Here is an 18,840-nt window from a genome sequence, read left to right as displayed (position 1 = left end):
ATCCCGTGCATACCCAAGTGTGTGTGTGTGTGTGTGTGTGTGTGTGTGTGTGTGTGTGTGTGTGTGTGTGTGAACTTGCAGGGGGACGTATATTGAGATGAGTCGCTTGCAAGAGGAGGAGAGGGAGAGGAGGAGGAGGAGGAGGAGGAGGAGGAGGAGGAGGAGGAGGAGGAGGAGGAGGAGGAGGAGGAGGAGGAGGAGGAGGAGTATACATCAAGGGAGGAAGGGATGTTGATGGGGAGAGAGAGAGAGAGAGAGAGAGAGAGAGAGAGAGAGAGAGAGAGAGAGAGAGAGAGAGAGAGAGAGAGAGAGAGAGAGAGAAAGTCGTAGAGTTCTAGTCGTAGTCGTTTATCAGTGACAAGGGGCGTTCGTTGGCACAGAGAGAGAGAGAGAGAGAGAGAGAGAGAGAGAGAGAGAGAGAGAGAGAGAGAGAGAGAGAGGGAGAGAGAGGGAATGGTGTGGCGGTTGAGGGAGAAGCAAGGGGCGGGTGGATAGCAAGAGGCATACACAAGTAACGCGCGTGAATAACAGTGAACGAGAGTGAAAGGGTACATTACTAAACCACCATCACGACTGCAGGTGGTGGAGGTGATGGTGGTGGAAAGGACGAGGATAACGATGAGTACAAGGAAAACGATGACGAGGAAGAGGATCTACAAGAAGAGGAGGAGGAGGAGGAGGAGGAGGAGGAGGAGGAAGAGGAATGGAAGAAGAGGAAGAGAAAAAGAACCAAGACGAAAGAGGAATTGGATGAGGGGATGACCACGGGAAGGAGGAGGAGGAGGAGGAGGAGGAGGAGGAGGAGGAACTGGCAGCTACGAAGATTGAGTAGAATCTTGGCAGAGGAATAACAACAGAAATAATACGTGAATTTACGTAAATATATTTCCACATTTGAATAAAGACAACTACTTTTCTACGACTGACTAAATGACGAACTGGTTGACTGAGACGATCTTCCGGTCATTCAATCAATCAATCAATCAATCAGTCAATCCCTAAAGTGGTCGACTGATAAAATGAATGACTGAATGAAGAAGGAAAAGAATAAGTGTCTGACTAATTGACTAACTGAATGACTGACGGATTGACTGGACTGGCTAACTGACTGTGTAATTAATAACGTGACTATATGACTGAATGAAGACCGACTTTAAATGAATGAATGAAGACTGCATTAAATGACTGACGAAATGAATAATGGAGTAAGCAAGAAAAGAAGGAACAATTGAAGGGAAGAAGGAAGAAAGAAGGAAAGAAAGAAAGACAGGAAGGAAGACTGAAGACTGTCTACCACGATTACTTACTCCCTCCTCACTCTCTCCCTCCCTCCCTCCCTCCCTCCCTCCCTCACACACTCATTCACTCACTCACTGATTCACTCACTCATTCACTGACATAAAGGAGGAAAGGAGGAACGAGCAAAGAGATGAAATTTGGCCAAAGTTTCAATCTCGTTCTGAGTGGAAGATATGGAGTGTGTTGGCAGAGAGAGAGAGAGAGAGAGAGAGAGAGAGAGAGAGAGAGAGAGAGAGAGAGCCAATACAAGTCTCGCCTCCTGCATAATTACGGGATACACAAACACACACAAACACACACACACACACACACACACACACACACACACACACACACACACACACACACACACACACACACACACACACAACCAACCGACCCAAAGCAAGTAAAACATAAGTAAATAGATAAATAAATGAATAACTAAATAGATCAATTGGAAAAGATAAATAATTCAATATATACAAGTTAATAACCACCACCATCACCACCAGCAACAACAGCAACAACAACAACAACAAAAAACAACAACAACAAAGACGGTATGATAAGCAAGCGTTTATTTTTGTTTTCTTTCATGCGTAGTAGAAGTAAATTACCAGTAGCAGTAGTAGTAGCAGTAGTAGTAACAGCAGTAGTAATACCATAAGCAATAGCAGCAGTACCAGTAGCAGCAGTAACACAAGAAACTTCACATCCCACAGCACGACACTACAACAACAACAACAACAACAACAACAAACAACAACAACAACACTGGACGACTGACACTTCATTTACAATTCAGCTTACCCAGTTAATCAGATCACGGAATGGGAAACGAAAGGCATGGGTCATTATTTTTTCCTCTCCCTTCCCTCCCTTTACGTCATTCTTCGCTTGAGTGCTAATTAACCTTTAACTGTTTGTTTGGCGCCAGAGAGAGAGAGAGAGAGAGAGGGAGAGAGAGAGAGAATCCCCCTATCTAAACATTTACTAACATCGAAACGCAAATGAAACAAAGATGCAGAAGAAAACAGAAAGTCGGTAATTGAGATTCGCACGTCAAAGAAAACGTACAGAGGTAAATAAATGCACCGTAACTCAAGTATTACCACTGAAAGAACGCAATCACATAGAGAAATACATGAACAGTAACAGGGATCGTATAGACAAAAGAAAGTCCGTGTAGGGGAAAGGAGATTAACGATAACTGAGATAAGAAGGGCAATTTTTTCCTTATTTCCTGTCCCTATTCTGAAGAGGAGGACAAAAGAGAAGGAGGAGAATAAGAAAGAAGAGGAAGAAGAAGAAAAATGGGAAAAAAAGGAAAAAATCATAACAAAAGACAAAATATAGCAACAACAACAATAACAACAACAACAACAAACTAAGGAAACACAAAAGAACGAAGACGAAGAAGAAAAAAATCAAAATTTCATTCCCTCTTCCACCACAATTCCTAACCTCGAAATTATTAAGGAAAAGAGAGAGAGAGAGAGAGAGAGAGAGAGAGAGAGAGAGAGAGAGTATGAGATCGTCTTCAGAATTCAGTGATATAGATATTGCTTCTGGAGGCAGGCACCGAGTCTTCCTTCCTTCCTCTTGGCTGATCAGTGGCAGTAGAAAGTCTGGCTCCTCTCATTTACTTTTCTACATACGTGTGCACTGCCTCCTGTAATTGTGAGAGGATATAGAGGATGCATTGTGCTTTCCCTTCCTTCATTCATTTTTTTTCTGTTATGATACTAGTGTCCTTTCCTCCTTATCTTATCCCTTCCCTTTTTCTTCCCTGCTTTCTTTTTTTTTTCTTTTCTTCTACGATCCTTCAATCCATATTCCTTTTCTTCTCTCACTTCCACGATTCTACCTCCATCTCCCATTCCTTTTCTTCCTTCCTTCCTTCCTTCCTTCCTTCCTACGATCCCACACCCATTTCCTTCCCTTCCCTTCCTTCCTTCCTTCAACCCATAATCCTTTTCTTTTCTTCATTCCTTCTTCCAACTCACATCCTTTCCTCTTTCCTCTTTCCTTCAACCCACACTCCTTTTCTCCCCTTCTTCCTTCTTCTTCACAATCCTTTTCTTCTCTTCACTCCTTCCTCCAACTCACACCCCTTTCTTTCCCTTCCTTCCTTCCTTCAATCTTTTCCTTCCTCTCAAAAGCTTTAAACCTACTACCCCCTTCCTTTCCCTCCCTTCCCTTCCCTTCCCTTCCCTCCACCCACATCAACTTCCCGCGACAACTTCCAGAGGCGTGAAGCGTGACATGGCGCCCGCCCCTCACGTTCATTGCCCGCCCACACTCCCGCCCACAGCTCCCCCCCACCAACCTTGCCCCTCTGAGCCTGTTCAGTATTCAATAGGCTGCCTTCCCTGACAAAAATAGCCGGCGAGGAGGGCTCATATTTCCTTAACAAATAAAGTCGGACTAGCGTAAGCACGTTTCCTCCCAAAATCTGGAGTGGAAAAAGAAAAAGAAAACGGAGCAAAGAACGTCAGGCAAAATGCATGCGAAGTTAGATCTTATCGCTGCATTTACTTAATGACTGGCCTGTGTTTTGTAATGGAAGTAAATTGTTATTGTTATTTATTTATTTTTTTTTTTTTTTCGTGATTGTTATGGAAGTCATGGGAGAAAATGGATCTTACGGCTGACTTAGTTAATTAATTAGTTGTTGTATATGCTGAAGGAAAATTGTTACTGTGTTTTTTTTTTTTTTTTTTTTTTTTTTTGTTTTGTTTTTTTTTTTGTTTTTTAGAATTGTTATTTACAAGTTTAGAGAGTGACTTTTTTGTTGTTATGAAAGTCACGGGGGGAAAAATGGATCTTACGGTGGACTTGTTTAATTAATTGGTTGTTGTATATACTGAAGGAAAGTTGTTAATGCTATTTTTTTTTTTTTATATAGAACTGTTATTTCAAAGTTTACTGAGTGACTTTTTATTGTTATGGACGTCATGGAGGGGAAAAAATAGATCTTACCGAGGCATTAGTTAATTCATTGGTAGTAATATATAATGAAGGAAAGCTGTTACTGGCGTTTTTTCATCATTTCTAAAGTTGCTGAGTGTTTTGTTTTTTTTTTCTGTATGACTTATAGAAGTCACAGGGAAAAAATCGATCTTACGGCGGACTTAGTTAATTAACAGGTTATAATATATACCTAATGAAGTTGAGCTGTATTACTCTTTTGTTCTTTTTTAAGATTACTGCTTTTCTTTTTGTATGACTGTTATGAAAATCACGGGAAAAAATGGATCTTACCAAACAAAGTTAATTAATAACTGGTACTATGTAGTAAACAAAAGTTGAAACTTATCTTTTTTTTCCATATTTTCAAAACTAAGCTCTTTTATTTTTTTGTTTTACTCTACTCATTTCTTATGAGCCACGAAAAAAATCTTACCAGACTTTGTGAAATAACATTATGTATTATATTATGAAGGATCGTTATCATTATCACTGTTTATTGTTACTATTATTTTTAATATTACTACTACTACTACTACTACTACTACTACTACTACTACTACTACTACTACTAATATTACTACTACTACTACTACTACTACAACTGCTACGACTACTACTACTTTTTTAAACTGTCCGGAACTTTTGCTCTAAATTTCATATATATATATATATATATATATATATATATATATATATATATATATATATATATATATATATATATATATATATATATATATATATATATATATATATATATATATATACCACGCGTCAGACCTTACGGAAAAGTAAACTTCATATTTGCCCCTTATCGGAGACATAATTAATTACTACGCCTTGTAATTATAATGAAGCAGCGCTGTTATCATTGCTGTTTTGGTCATTACTAAGATTCGGCGGCGAGCTCTTGAAATGTGCCGCAGAAGTCACATTACGATCCCTGTCTACTATTGATTTTTTTTTTTTTTTGTTTTATGTGCTTGTATGTGACTCATTATTACCATTATCGCTTTTATCATTATTACTATTATTACCTTTTTTTCCAAGTTTCAACGTTTTCTTCGTGTAATTTTTATTTATTTTATTTATATTTATTTATTTTATTTATTTATTTTCTATTTTTATTTTTTTACCACAGGTGTCACGTTTCAAGGCCGGATAGACAAGAGAACTTCTTTGTATCATTATACTTTGCTCTGTACTGTGAAACGCTTTGGGTAGTTGGGATTATCTTTAAAATAAATAATAAAATAAGTAATCGCCTTCCCATGAGTGCTTCTTGCCTATGATAATGCAGAATCCTTGTTAAACTACCAGTAATCGTTCTAACACCCTTGAAAGCCTGACAATTCTATTAGAGATAAGGAACACTTGTTAAAGTATCACTAAAAAGCAAAGTAACTTTCACTGATGCCTGTTGAAAGCAGTTTATGAATAGAAGATTGGCTGAATTATGATCAAAATCATGAAGATGTTCTTTTAACAGAATCATGAAAAAAAAAAAACCTAAAGATTATTAAACTATCAATATGATTTTGAAAAAATACCCTAGAGATTGCTAAATTATCAATAGAATTATGAAAAAAAAAAATCTAGAGATTGTTAAACTATCGATAGAATCATGAAAAAAAAATATAGGATCATGAAAATAACCTAGAGATTGTTAAACTATCAACAGAAACGCGAAAACAGAGAGGAGATTGCTAAACTATCAACAGAATCATGAAAACACCCTAGAGTTTATTAAACCATCGACAGAATCATGAAATAAAATCCTATAGAACCATAAAAATACCTTAGAGATTGTTAAAATATCAAGAGAAACGCCAAAACACAGTGGAGATTGCTATACTATCAATACAATCACGAAAAAGAAAAGGCATCGTAGGAAGCCACAATAACTTCCACTAAAGCCGGGACAAAGCAGCCAGCCAAGGACAGGAGGCCGGGACGCTTGAGAACACGGTCCGCTCGAGTATCTGGCGGCGAGGCGATGACGCGAGAAAACAAGAGCAGGCAGCCAGTAAGCCAAACTTTAATGAATCGGTAATGGCAGAGGTAATCGATAACATAAACCGGACAAAGGGGCGCGGGTATGGAGTTGTGGTGCGGTTAAAGGTGCCTGGCCCAAGACTGCCACGCAACCTTAGCCGCGCACACTCCAGACCCCTGCCCTGCCTTACCACACACCACATGCCTCCTCCCACTGTCCCCTTCTCTGCCCCCCTCCCTCTCTGAAGTCTGACGTCACACCCTCCCGTCCCTCTCTCTCTCTCTCTCTCTCTCTCTCTCTCTCTCTCTCTCTCTCTCTGCAGTCTGTAATATGGTCCTCTCTTTCTCTCTTTTTCTCTTCTACTTTTTTTTCTTTTTTTCGGGGCAATAAGAAAATTTACTGCCCACTGTAACTTTAAGAGCCGCAGATTTTTTTTTTTTTTCCTCTTTTTCTCTCTTTTATTTCCTGGTATCTTTTTGTTCCGTGTTTTTTTATTTGGAATTTTTTTTTTACTTTTTTTTTTACAAGAAAGCTAAGAGGGCTTTTATTTTATTTTATTCCTTGACTTTGGTTTGCTCTCTCTCTCTCTCTCTCTCTCTCTCTCTCTCTCTCTCTCTCTCTCTCTCTCTCTCTCTCTCTCCACATAAATACACGCATACATACAAACATACGTTCAATATACATACGCACATGAACACGTACTCGATTTTAACTCGCGCACACACACACACACACACACACACACACACACACACACACACACACACACACACACACACACACACGCCTGGCGGAGGAAAAACTGTAGGTGACGGCGGGGAAAGAGAACCATTAGCGCTGCGTCACACGAAGAAGTGAAACGCGAAATATCGAGGCGGATTTCAACATAACAGGGCACGTCACAGAGAAAAAAATCGGAAGGTGCTACAGAAAAAAATCGGGAGGTACAACAGAAAAAACAGAATGTGCTGCAGAAAAATCGGGAGCCTTCACAGAATATCGGGATGGATCAACGAATATCGGGGAACGCAGTAGCTAAGTAAAAGCGTCATAGACTAGAGAGTATCGGAAAATTGGAAAATATGAAGACGCGTGACAAAACAATAACGAAACATCAAGGGATAGCTGAGGTGTAGTAGTAGTAGTAGTAGTAGTAGTAGTAGTAGTAGTAGTAGTAGTAGTAGCAGTAGTAGTAGTAGTAGTAGTTGTGGTGGTGTTGGTGGTGGTGGTAATAGTAGTAGTAATAGTAGTAGTAGTGAACACTTTATTTTCATTCTTTATATTCTTCTCTTCCTCTTATTTTTATTCTCCTTCCTGGTCCTCCTCCTCCTCCTCCTCCTCCTCCTCCTCCTCCTCCTCCTCCTCCTCCTCCTCCTCCTTCTCAAGATCAAAGGCACAGGAAGGAAGGCAGGTGACAAGAAGACCTTCCTCCAATCCAACACCTTCCTTCCCTTCCTTCCTCCTCTTCTTCTTCCTCTTTCTTAGTAAATTCCTTCCTTACTTCCTTTTTTCCTTCCTTCAATACTTCAATACTCCAAAATCATTTCCCTTCTCTCTCTCTCTCTCTCTCTCTCTCTCTCTCTCTCTCTCTCTCTCTCTCTCTCTCTCTCTCTCTCTCTCTCTCTCTCTCTCTCTATCTATCTATCTATCTATCTATCTATCTATCTATCTCTCAACGCATTTTTCCTCCATCATTCCTCTTTCGTCGCCTTCACTCCTTGATCTTTACCTTTTCTCCCTCCTTCCTTCCCTCCTTCCCTCCCTCCCTCCCTCCCTACTTCCATTACCACCTCAGTCATACAACATGCACCTCCCTCCCTCCTTCCCTCCCTCCATCCGTCCCTCCATCTCTCTTTTCTTCTCTCTTACAGCCTTACTCTAACCTTGCCACCTCCTCCACCACCACTACCACCATGACCTCCTCCTCCTCTTCTTCCTCCTCCTTCGTCACCCCATCACTTACACAACGCCATTTTTCTCTCGCCTTCATTTCCTCTCATGTTCATCACAAACTCTCTCACTCACTCACTTTTCTTTACCCTAAGACCCACTAATCCCCTCCTTCCTTCTTTCTTTCCTTCTTTCCATCCTTCAGCAGCGTAGTAAGCCAGAAGTCCTATGACAGCTGTTTCAAATCCTTTAGAGTCCCTTAAAAATCCTTCAGTTATCCTTTTTTTTTTTCCTAATTCGTTTCTTCGACTGTTTCTTTGAGAGGTCATCACAGCGGATCAGCAGTCATCACTTACCCCGGACTCTGTTATCTAATGTTCCGGCCTCTCATCTCCACTACTTTCAAAAGTCTTTAGTGGGAGTTACTGGGACTTTCAAGATGCATGATTCTAGCGATAGTCTGTGATGGTTTTGAGAGGAATTCCTTATCATCGGTTGGGAAAATAGCTAAGAGAACTAGACTCATCATCTCTGTAACCTTTAAAAGGAATCCTTCTGAGGGAGCAAAAGTGTCTCCGACAACTTTGAAAGACCCTAGTGGAAATAATTAGGGTTTTCAAGGATGCTTTCATGTTTCTAGTGATAGCTTGACAAGAATTCTGCACCAGTAATACCAAAGACCCTCAAAGAAACACAACTAATCATCACTGTGACCTTTGAGAACTGAACAAAGTGGACGAGTGACTTGCCCCTGACAGGCTTCAATACGCACAAGTGGGAAACGTAGAAAATTTAACAAAACCAGCAACAGCACTGCATACGGACTAAACACAAGCCATAGACAAGTGGCGAGTGACAGTGAGAAGTTGTGCGTGGGCTCAATGTGAACTGAGAGTGGCTCGTCTTCTTCCGGGCAGGTTTCAAGGCACATAAAAAGAAAATATAACCACACAAGCACCAAAATTGTACATGAACTAAACACAAGGCACAGAGAAGAGATGAGGGACTGCATAATTTGTATACAAGTGGATTCTGAAAGTGGAATACGAACTACGAAAGAACATGAGTCTTTGTCTTCTGAATCCTGTCACGCCTGTCATCCTGCCCTCCTTCAGTGCGTAAACCTCCCCTCTTTTCTTCCCTACAGTGTACAAAACTATTGGAAACAAAGTGCTTAAGAATACGAACTAAGAAAGAACATGAGTCTTATGCATCCTGTCACAGCTATCACCATGCCCTCCTTCAGTGCATAAACCTACGAACAGTGCTTAAAGATACAAAGAACATTAGTCTCTTATCTTCTGCATCCTGTCACACCTATCATCCTGCCATCCTTCAGTGCATAAACCTTTCTTTCCTTCCCTACAGTGGACGAAAATATTGGACCCGACGGTGTGGTTAGAGGCAGGCACGCAAATCTTCTTCTCCCTGGGCCTGGCGTTCGGGGGCCTCATCGCCTTCTCGTCCTACAACCCGGTACACAACAACTGTTTCCGCGACGCTGTGGTGTGTGGACTCATCAACTGCTGCACCGCCATCTTCGCCGCTGTCGTCGTCTTCTCTGTGTTAGGTGAGGGTTGTCTATGTGTGTGTGTGTGTGTATGTGTGTGTGTGTGTGTGTGTGTGTGTGTGGATATAAGAAGACTGAGTAAATGAGGATGTGGATTAAAAAAGGATCACAGTACGAAAAAATAGAGGTGATAAAACCAAGAATAAGGAGAAAGAAGAGGAGAAGGAGGAGGAGGAGGAGAATGAGGAGGAGGAAGAGGAGGAGGAGGAGGAGGAGGAGGAGGAAAAGGAGGAGAGGAAGAGGAAAAAGACTAGTATGAATGAATCTGTGGGTGTCTGTGTGTGTGTCTGTGTGTGTGTGTGTGTGTGTGTGTGTGTGACGAGAGCGACAGAGGAAGAGGAGGAAGTGGTAGTGGCGGTGGCGGTAATGTTGTAGAAAGAGAAAGAATACAACAGGAGGAGGAGGAGGAGGAGGAGGAAAAGAAGCGAAGGAGGAGGAGGAGTTAATGGCAGTGGCAGTGCTAATAGTTGAAGAAATGGAAGAAGAGGAGGAAGAAGACTGCGACAGAAAAGAGGAGGAGGGAGATTACAGGGACAGGAAGAGGAGGAGGAGGAGGAGGAGGAGGAGGAGAAAATGTAGGGGAATAAGGTTAATGAGGGAAGACAATCATGTTTAACGCCTCACCTGTACCTTGGAACTGGTAATGACGGTGTGTGTGTGTGTGTGTGTGTGTGTGTGTGTGTGTGTGTGTGTGTGTGTGTGTGTGTGTGTGTGTGTGTGTGTGTGTGTGTGTGTGTGCGTCGCCTTTATGTTCGTATTTGAGATTGTGGCGGTGTGGAGCGGATTTCAGGAAGTGGAAGGAGGGAGGGAGGAAGTGGAGGGAGGGAGAGAGGGAGGAAGAGAAAGAAAAGGAGGAGAGAAAGAAGAAAGAAGGCATTGACAAAAAAAGTACAGAAGAGGAGGAAGAGTAAGATAGAGTAAAAGAAAGGAGTTAAAATTGGAAAGGAAGAGGAAAGGGTTGGGTAGAAAGAGAGTGACGAACAGAGAGAGAGAGAGAGAGGACAGGAAAGTGCTCCTACACCACGGCTGACGCAAGCGGACTCTAACAGGAGGAGGGCGTGTGACGTAGGCAAAATGACGGGCTTTGTTTGACTCATAGGGTGCTGCGGAGGGCGTGGTGTAAGCGGTGAGCCGAGTTCTGAAGCTGCGGTGAGTGTAGAGGGCTGTGAGAGTCAAAGGATATCACTGGAAGGAGTGCAAAGGTGGTGAGAATGTTGAAATGTGTAAGTTTTATTAGCGAGTTTTGGAAAGGTCTGGAATACATTGTAGCACTCTGTAAATTGCTGTGATGTGGTACAGATGTTACTGGAACTGGTGTGTGTATTGTACTTATATATGCTGTAAAGGTTATCTTGCAGGGATATCCGACCTGGGGATATTTGTTGTCTCCTCTCCAGATGGGGACTCCGAGGCTGGTGTAGGAGTCGCCGTGATAATTTTGAACTTTGAGTGAAGAGTGTGTGTGTAATTAGATGCTTGTAGTTTTGTGTAAAGGAAGAGAGTTGTATTTAGAGGGCAGGCTGTGACTGCCCCCTTGTGTTGTGAAACAAAGGGAAACGTTGAGTAAGGTCACAGCTGGATTTAATGATAAGTTCACAGCACCCCCTGATCCAGTGCTTTAGACCTCACTGGGAGTAATTATCGTTTTGGCAGGTGCCTACTGTAAAGGCAGTTTATGAAGGCATCTGTGAAAGAAGCTGTGTAAGATAGTGAGGTTGTCTTGTTTACTGTGTGGCGTATTGTTGGGAAAGGTGGTGGCGAGGGAAGGTACGAATGATGTGAAGGAAGATAACAAGGAGGTATAGAGGCAAGAGACGATAAATGAAAGTTACAAATACTATGGAAGAAAGTAATGAAAAATTAACAAGGGGGTATAGAGATAGAAGACAGTTAAGAAAAGAAGACATAAATACCGAGGAAGAAAGTAATGGAAAGATAACGAGAAAGTATAAAGATAGGATACAATAAATGAAAGACACAAATACACGGAAGAAAGTAATAAAAAGATATAGGTGACGTGCAAGGAAGTAAAAGGAGGATATGACACGTAAGCAAGTAAATGAAAAAGCATGAATGAAGCGAAATAAATTAACAAAAAAAAATATAGATGATGTAAAAGTAAGGAGAGAATAGAAGAAAGTAACGGAAGAGTATTAATGGTGCGGAGGAAGGCAATGGGAGGTGACAGCACACAAGCTATGACACAGACTAAGCAGGTGAAACAAAGGTGGGCTGAGGCGGGGCTGGGTAGATTACGGGGCATATAATGAAGACTGGGTAGACGAGACGAGAATGACTGACAGATGCATGAAGGTCAGAGTTTAGAGCACCGCGAGGCATAAACGGAGCAAGATGAAAGACAGGTCAGATTATCAGGTAAACATTTCGCTTCTTGCTCACGATCTAAAGAAACAATCCCACATATGAATCGCTGAATAAATGCCACGATTTCTACACGGCAGGAATTTTACCTTTAGGAAAGTGAAAAGAGGGAAATCAGAACTAAAATCACTTCAAGTATATCAATAAAAGATAAAAATAAGAGAGTTAACAAAATTCCCATAATAAATTTAAGAATAAGAACACAGATGACAATGAACAAAGCGTAAAAGGTGAAACGTAAGACACAGGGCACTGACGAGGGACTAAAAAAAATATGTAGAATTAAAGTGAGGCTTGTTAGAAAGCGTAACACCAACGCCAAAACTGTACATCTAATAAACAAAAGCCACAAAGAAGTGACGAGGACTGTAGGAAGCTGTGTGTGGACTGAATATAGACTGAAAGTGGTTTGTTCCTGTCAGATTTCAAGGAACACAAATAGAAAACGCAGAAAAAATTAACAAAACCAATATCAAAACTCTACATGAACTTAACAAAAGCTCTAGAGAAGTGAAAAAGAGAGAAGACGTGTGTGGATTGAATGTCGACTGAGAGTGGCTTGTTCCTGTCAGATTTCAAAGAACACAAATAGAAAACATTGAAAAATTTAACGAAACCAACACCAAAACTCTGCATGAACTTAAAAGCTGCAGAGAGACGAAGAGCAGATGCTGTGTGCAGATTGATTGTGGACTAAATGAGCACTGAGCGTTTCCTTCCTGTTAGTTAGGTTTCAAGGCATACAAACAGAAAACGTAGAAAATTTAATAGCAGCAGAGAAGTGATGAGGGAAAGTGGGAAGCTGCGTGTAGACTGAACATGTACATCATTTTTTTTTTTTCTTTTATGTAGGAGGGACACCGGCCAAGGGCAACAAAAATCCAAAGAAAAAGGCCCACTGAAATGCCGGTTCCCGAATAGGGTCTAAAGCGGTAGTCAAAAATTAAAGTATAAGTGTCTTGAAACCTCGCTCTTGAAGGAGTTCAAGTCATAGGAAGATGGAAATACAAAACCAGGCAGGGACTTCCAGAGTTTACCAGAGAAAGGGATGAATGATTGAGAATACTTATTAATTATTGCAGTAAAGAGGTGGACAGAATAGGGGTGAGAAAAAGAAGAAAGTCTTATGCAACGAGGCCGCGGGAGGAGGGGACGCATGTAGTTATCAAGATCAGAAGAGCAGTCAGTATGAAAATAGCGGTAGAAGATAGCAAGAGATGCAACATTGCAGCGATGAGAAAGAGGCTGAAGACAGTCAGTTAGAGGAGAGGAGTTGATAAGACGAAAACTTTTTGATTCCACCTTGTCTAAAAAGAGCGATATGAGTAGAACCCCACCTCCCTCTCAGACATGTGAAGCATACTCCATAAATGGACGAATAAGGCAACTGTACAGAGTTAGCAGCTGGAAGGGTGAGAAAAACTGGCGGAGACGTCTCAGAACACCTAATTGAGAGTCTCTTCTTCCGTTCAGGTTTCAAGGCACACATGGAGTACGAGGAATGCATCAACAACAACGACAACATTCTGATGGAGAGGATCAACACAACGGACGTGATCTCCATTGACGCCAACACTGTCCTGCTGACTGACGGCACCAACCTAACCATCCCCGAGCTACAGAAATGTGACCTGCAGGAGACGCTGAGGAATGTGAGTCTTGCCAGTCATTCCCTCGCTAGTCACTTATGACCACCTGTTCACAAATTCACCTGAAGAACGTGTTAACCCTTCCACTGCTATTTGGCGCATCTTTTCTTGTTTACTAACCGCTCTGAGACATCTTTTTTTTTGTTCTGCAGCCACCTCTAAACAGTGTACTGGCCAGAAATTGCAAAATCTATTATCTTTAATCCCCTTGTCTCTTGTAGATGCTTGTAAATATTTCATACATTACTTCTGGTCTTCTGAATAGTTGCATATTCCTGTGAAAGGGTTAATCTGACTTACGTAACGCACAATTGAGGAATAAGATTTTTCCAATAGTTTTTTCTCTTCTTGTTTGTTTCCAAATTCGCACTCCCTCAGTAGCTACCTGTTGATTGACTCACCTGTAGAATGTATCGATTTTTCTTTTACTAGACGTAATTGACCGGTAAGATTATTTTTTACCCTTTTCTTTTCTTGTTTTTCTCTATTTACGTTTCCCTTTTTTGTTTGTATAATCTCCTTCTTCCAGCATCCTTTAGGTAATGCAAGCGTAACCTAACCTAATTTAATTTGATTTAACATAATCACCATTCACAACTTCTGTCTGTCTCGGCCACACCTCTCCTCGCTAGAGAACAACGAAACTTAGTACAACATTACCCTAACACCTAAACCTAACCTAACCTAACCTAACCTAACCACCATTCATAACTTCTGTCCTTCTTGCCCACCCCTTTCCTTGCTATAGTACAACCAAACTAAGTATAACATAAACCTAAAACCTAAATCTAAACTAACCTAATCTAACATAACCAACCGTCCATAGCATCTACCTTTCTCGCTTACACCTCTGCTCGCAACAGAATCAAACCTAGCTTAATGTAGCAGAACCAAACCTAACCTAACTCAACTTAACCAAACCCTGCAAAACATACACCCAACACCTAAACCTAGCCTAACCACCACTCACAACCCTCGTCTGTCTCGCGCATGCCCACACAGTCAGCCTCAGGGACAGGACTCGCCTTCATCGTGTTCACGGAGGCCATCAACCAGTTCCCGTGGGCGCCCTTCTGGTCCGTGCTCTTCTTCCTCATGCTCTTCACGCTCGGTATCGACTCGGAGTTCGGCACGCTGGAGGGCGTCATCACTTCCATCGTGGACCTCAAAGTTTTCCCTAACATTCGCAAGGAGATTCTGACCGGTGAGTGTAAAAGCAGTACTCAGAAACCGTCCGTTCTCTCACCACGACCATTTTCCAAGGTTACAGAGATGATTAGCCGAGTTTTCAAGAGTGTTTTCCAGTTAATAACGTACAAATCTTGTTAATCTGTCAAGAGAATCATAGAAACACCTTTAAAACCTCTTGTAACTTCCGCCCGTAGAGTCTTTTGAAAGTACATAGTGGAGGTGCAGCGCGGAAGTGTTTCAGAATATGGTCCTAAGTATGAGACGAGGGAGAAAGAGAGGCTGGCAGATAAGGGAGTGGAGGAGGAAGAGGAGACCTGACAGAGTAAAGTGGCTAAGAAAGAGAACTAAGTGGGAGGAAAAAGGCGAAGAATGAGGAAGGTTGAGAGGGAAGGAAAGAAACGGATGAGGAGAAGGAGGAGGAAGAGGAGGAGGAGAAAGAGGAGGAAGAGAAGGGAGGGAGGAGAATTGTGAGTAAAAGAAGAGTTGAGGGAGGAAAGGAGAAAAAAAAGGGTGCTGAGGGAGGTAAAAGGCACTGGAGAGGGTTGAGAAAGGAAAGGAGAGAAGAAGGAAGGGAGCTTGAGACGCTGAAAAGAAGCGAAGGAGGAGGAGGACTATGAGGAGCAAAATAGAACAAAGTAGAAAGGCTGAAAAAGTAAATGAGCGAAGAAGGAGGAAGAGAAAGAGGACTGAGAAGAGGGGAAAAAGGGACAAACGAAAAAAAAACAGAGAGAGAGAGAGAGAGAGATCGGAAAGGGAAGAGGGAAAGTGAGGACGGGAGATGAGGGAGGGAGAGGTGAGGGTGGAGGTGCGGGAACGTCAGGCCCGGTGACAGAGTGACAGGACGCGTGGATAACAAGAAACGATAGTGTGGCGAGGGTCGTGCGAGTGACAGAAGAGGTGGAGGGCCTGACAGGGAGGTGCTGGTGATGGTGGCGGCGGTGGTGGTGGTGGTGGTGGCAAAGGAGGAAGATGAGAGGGAAAGAGAGAGAGAGAGAGAGGGAAGGGGGGGAGGTAGCAGTGGACATGTGACAAGCAAATGTAGGAAAATTTAGAAAACGTGTGATATGCAGCGATATGGATGAATAACAAGTGAGGGAAGACGTGCGTGAAATGAGGAAGAGGAGGAGGAAGAAGAGGGGGGAAGAGGAGGAGGAGGAGGACGCGGCACGCAAACGTTGTGTAAAAGCATAAAAAAAAAAAAGCCCCACTCTCCCACTTGCACCCCCTCCTCCTCCTCCTCCTCCTCCTCCTCCTTATTCACTCCCTGCCACTCCCTCCACGCCCTCACTGCCTCCCTCTTCCTCGCCCCGCAGCGCTGGCTTGCTCCGTGTGCTGCGCGATCAGCATGGCCTTCGCTCACGGCGCCGGCAATTACGTTTTCATCCTCTTCGACGACTTCTCCGGCAACATCCCCCTGCTCATCGTGGCTTTCTTCGAGTGCGTCTCTGTCTCCTACGTGTACGGCCTGCGCAGGTGAGCCATAGGGGAGGTGAATGCCCAAGCTATGTACCGTGTTTGTGTTCGTCTTTCCTTTTTTTCCTTCCTGCGACTTGAACTGTTTCGAAAGTTGAGGTATCGAGACGCCTCAAGAATTATATTGACCCTTTTTTTTTTTTTCTTGTCATTCTCTCTATTTTTCTTTTTTTTTTTTTGTAGTTATTGTTGTAGAGGCAAGCGGGCAAGTTATGCGGGGTTTTTTTTCGCTCTTTCTCTCTCTCTCTCTCTCTCTCTTTCCTATTTTTGTATCCTTGTCTAGTCTCCTTCACAAGTAAAATAAATAAATAAATAAATAAATAAATAAACCAATAATGAAAGACAGGTAAACGTTTAGTTAATGCATTCTTCCTACTACAAACAACAGAATTCGCTTCCAAGTCCCAAATGGAGAATCAACAGAAGGGAATTTCAAGGTGCAGATTTCTTCCAGGCGATATACAGTTGCAGTGCCAAAGGGTGTTAAAATCTGAAGTCACCGCTAATAGATATTGCTAAGGATAAGGGGAATTTTAATACCAAAAGGTCATTCCAAGGCTAGAGACGATCAGAAAGGCATCAGATGATCGTTTCAAGGTCAGATCAAAGTCATATGGTACTTTTAGAGGTCACATTTTAGGTTAGGTTAGGTTAAGTTAGGTTAGGTTAGGTTAAGACAAATTAGGTTAGGTTAAGTTAGGTTAAAGGTCAGGAAGGTCATTCTGTACAAAAACGTCACATGTCGCACTTTAAAGGTCACCAGAAGAGGTTATATCAGGTCACACAAAGGTCACACGAGTTACGAGACACCAGTAAGAATAATGGTGATCAAGTGTGCAATTCTTTCTTTTATTCCTACTTCCTCCCCTTCTCTCTTTGTTCCTTGCTTCCTTTCTTTTTCTTTCGGCTTCTTCATTTCCCTCTTCTTTCCTTCCTGCTTGCCTCATTCTTAATTTTTCCTTGCTTCCTTCCTTCCTGTTTGTTGTTTCCTTTCCTTCCCTCCTCTTATTCTTTTTTTATCTTCTGTTTCTTGCTTCTATCTTTCTTCTTTCCCTTTCTTCCTTTTCCTTCCATTCTCATTTTTACACATTCACCCATTTCTTTTTCTTGCTTTCTCTCATTCATTTTTTTTCGTTTTTGTTACTCTCTCTCTCTCTCTCTCTCTCTCTCTCTCTCTCTCTCTCTCTCTCTCTCTCTCTCTCTCTCTCTCTCTCTCTCTCTCTCTCTCTCTCTCTCTCTCTCTCTCTCTTCATTTCATATCCCCCACCTTCCATTCCTCCTCCTACTTCCATCATCCTTCCCTCTCTTCTCCCTTCCTGCCTTTCTCTTTTCCCCTTCCCTCCCTCCCTCCCTCCTACTTCAAATTAACCTTTTTTGACCCCTTCTCCTTCCCCCTACCACCCTCACTCCCCCTGCTCATCCGCCCCTGTACCTTCCTCTCCCTTCCACAAGACTGCTCTAATTACTGTGGCTGCCTCCGCTCTCCTTACCTAACCTAACCTCCCTGACTGCCTTCCTTAGGTTCAGTGATGACATCGAACTTATGATTGGCAGCAGACCTCACAGCTTCTTCCTCGCGTGTTGGAAGTACGTGTCCCCTGCTGTCATGCTCACCATCCTCCTCGCCTCTATCATCAAGCAGGTAAAGCAACAAGAAAAGTAAGCATTATGTAAAGCAGCAAGTTTCGTTCCTTTCCTCCTTTATGCATTATTTCATCTCGTTTTTTTTTTTTTTTTCGTTTTCCTTTTTTTTTTTTTTATTAGGGGGTGATGGCAAGTTTCGTTCGTTGCTATAAGGGTTACGTGCGTTTATCATCGTTACGTATTGTTTCATCTCGTTTTCTTTCGCGTTTTCCTTTTTCTTTTTTTTTTTTTTTTGGGGGGGTGTGAGACTATATTAGTTTGCGTAGACATTTTGATGGATGTTCTTCGTTCATAGGCTTGTATTCTAAAACGCTCTGCTCTCTCTCTCTCTCTCTCTCTCTCTCTCTCTCTCTCTCTCTCTCTCTCTCTCTCTCTCTCTCTCTCTCTCTCTCGCCACGACTATTTTCCAAGGCCATAGAGATGATTAGCCTGGTTCTCAATAGTATTTCTCCTATTAATAATGTAAAAAAATGGGTTAATATGTCACTGGAATCGTAAAAAACACCCTTATAAACCCATGAGGCTTCAACTTGACCCTTTTAGAAGTAGCGGAGGTGCGGCGTGGAACTGTTTCAGAATACGGTCCACATGATAGTGTCTCTTCCCGCCCTCCACCCACTCGAAACGTCCTTCCTTCCGCTCCTTGCATCTCATCTGTTACCATCGCTCTCCCGTCCTCCCGGTCACTCAAGCCTTCCCTTCCCGCCCACTGCATCTTTCCTCGTCCTTCAGTATCTTGTCAGTCTCGCCCTCCCTGTCCCTCCCGCCCAATCAGCCTCCTTTCTCGCCCT

At 42.4% G+C, this 18,840-nt stretch overlaps 1 protein-coding gene across 1 annotated transcript in view; it reads left to right on the top strand.

Moving 5' to 3' along the window:
* The window catches only part of LOC135104544 (sodium-dependent neutral amino acid transporter B(0)AT3-like), a 76,996-nt gene that overhangs the window by 52,048 nt on the left and 6,108 nt on the right, over positions 1 to 18,840 (top strand). The window contains exons 9-13 of the mRNA XM_064012118.1: positions 9,509 to 9,710; positions 13,566 to 13,744; positions 14,744 to 14,945; positions 16,246 to 16,405; positions 17,927 to 18,047. Coding sequence (XP_063868188.1) covers positions 9,509 to 9,710; positions 13,566 to 13,744; positions 14,744 to 14,945; positions 16,246 to 16,405; positions 17,927 to 18,047 — 864 coding nt within the window. The remainder of the gene's footprint in view (positions 1 to 9,508; positions 9,711 to 13,565; positions 13,745 to 14,743; positions 14,946 to 16,245; positions 16,406 to 17,926; positions 18,048 to 18,840) is intronic.

Source organism: Scylla paramamosain, chromosome 10, assembly GCF_035594125.1.
Source record: "Scylla paramamosain isolate STU-SP2022 chromosome 10, ASM3559412v1, whole genome shotgun sequence".
Classification (NCBI taxonomy): domain Eukaryota; kingdom Metazoa; phylum Arthropoda; class Malacostraca; order Decapoda; family Portunidae; genus Scylla; species Scylla paramamosain.
The sequence above is the reverse complement of the archived record's forward strand: the minus strand, read 5'-3'. Positions and strand labels throughout refer to the sequence as shown.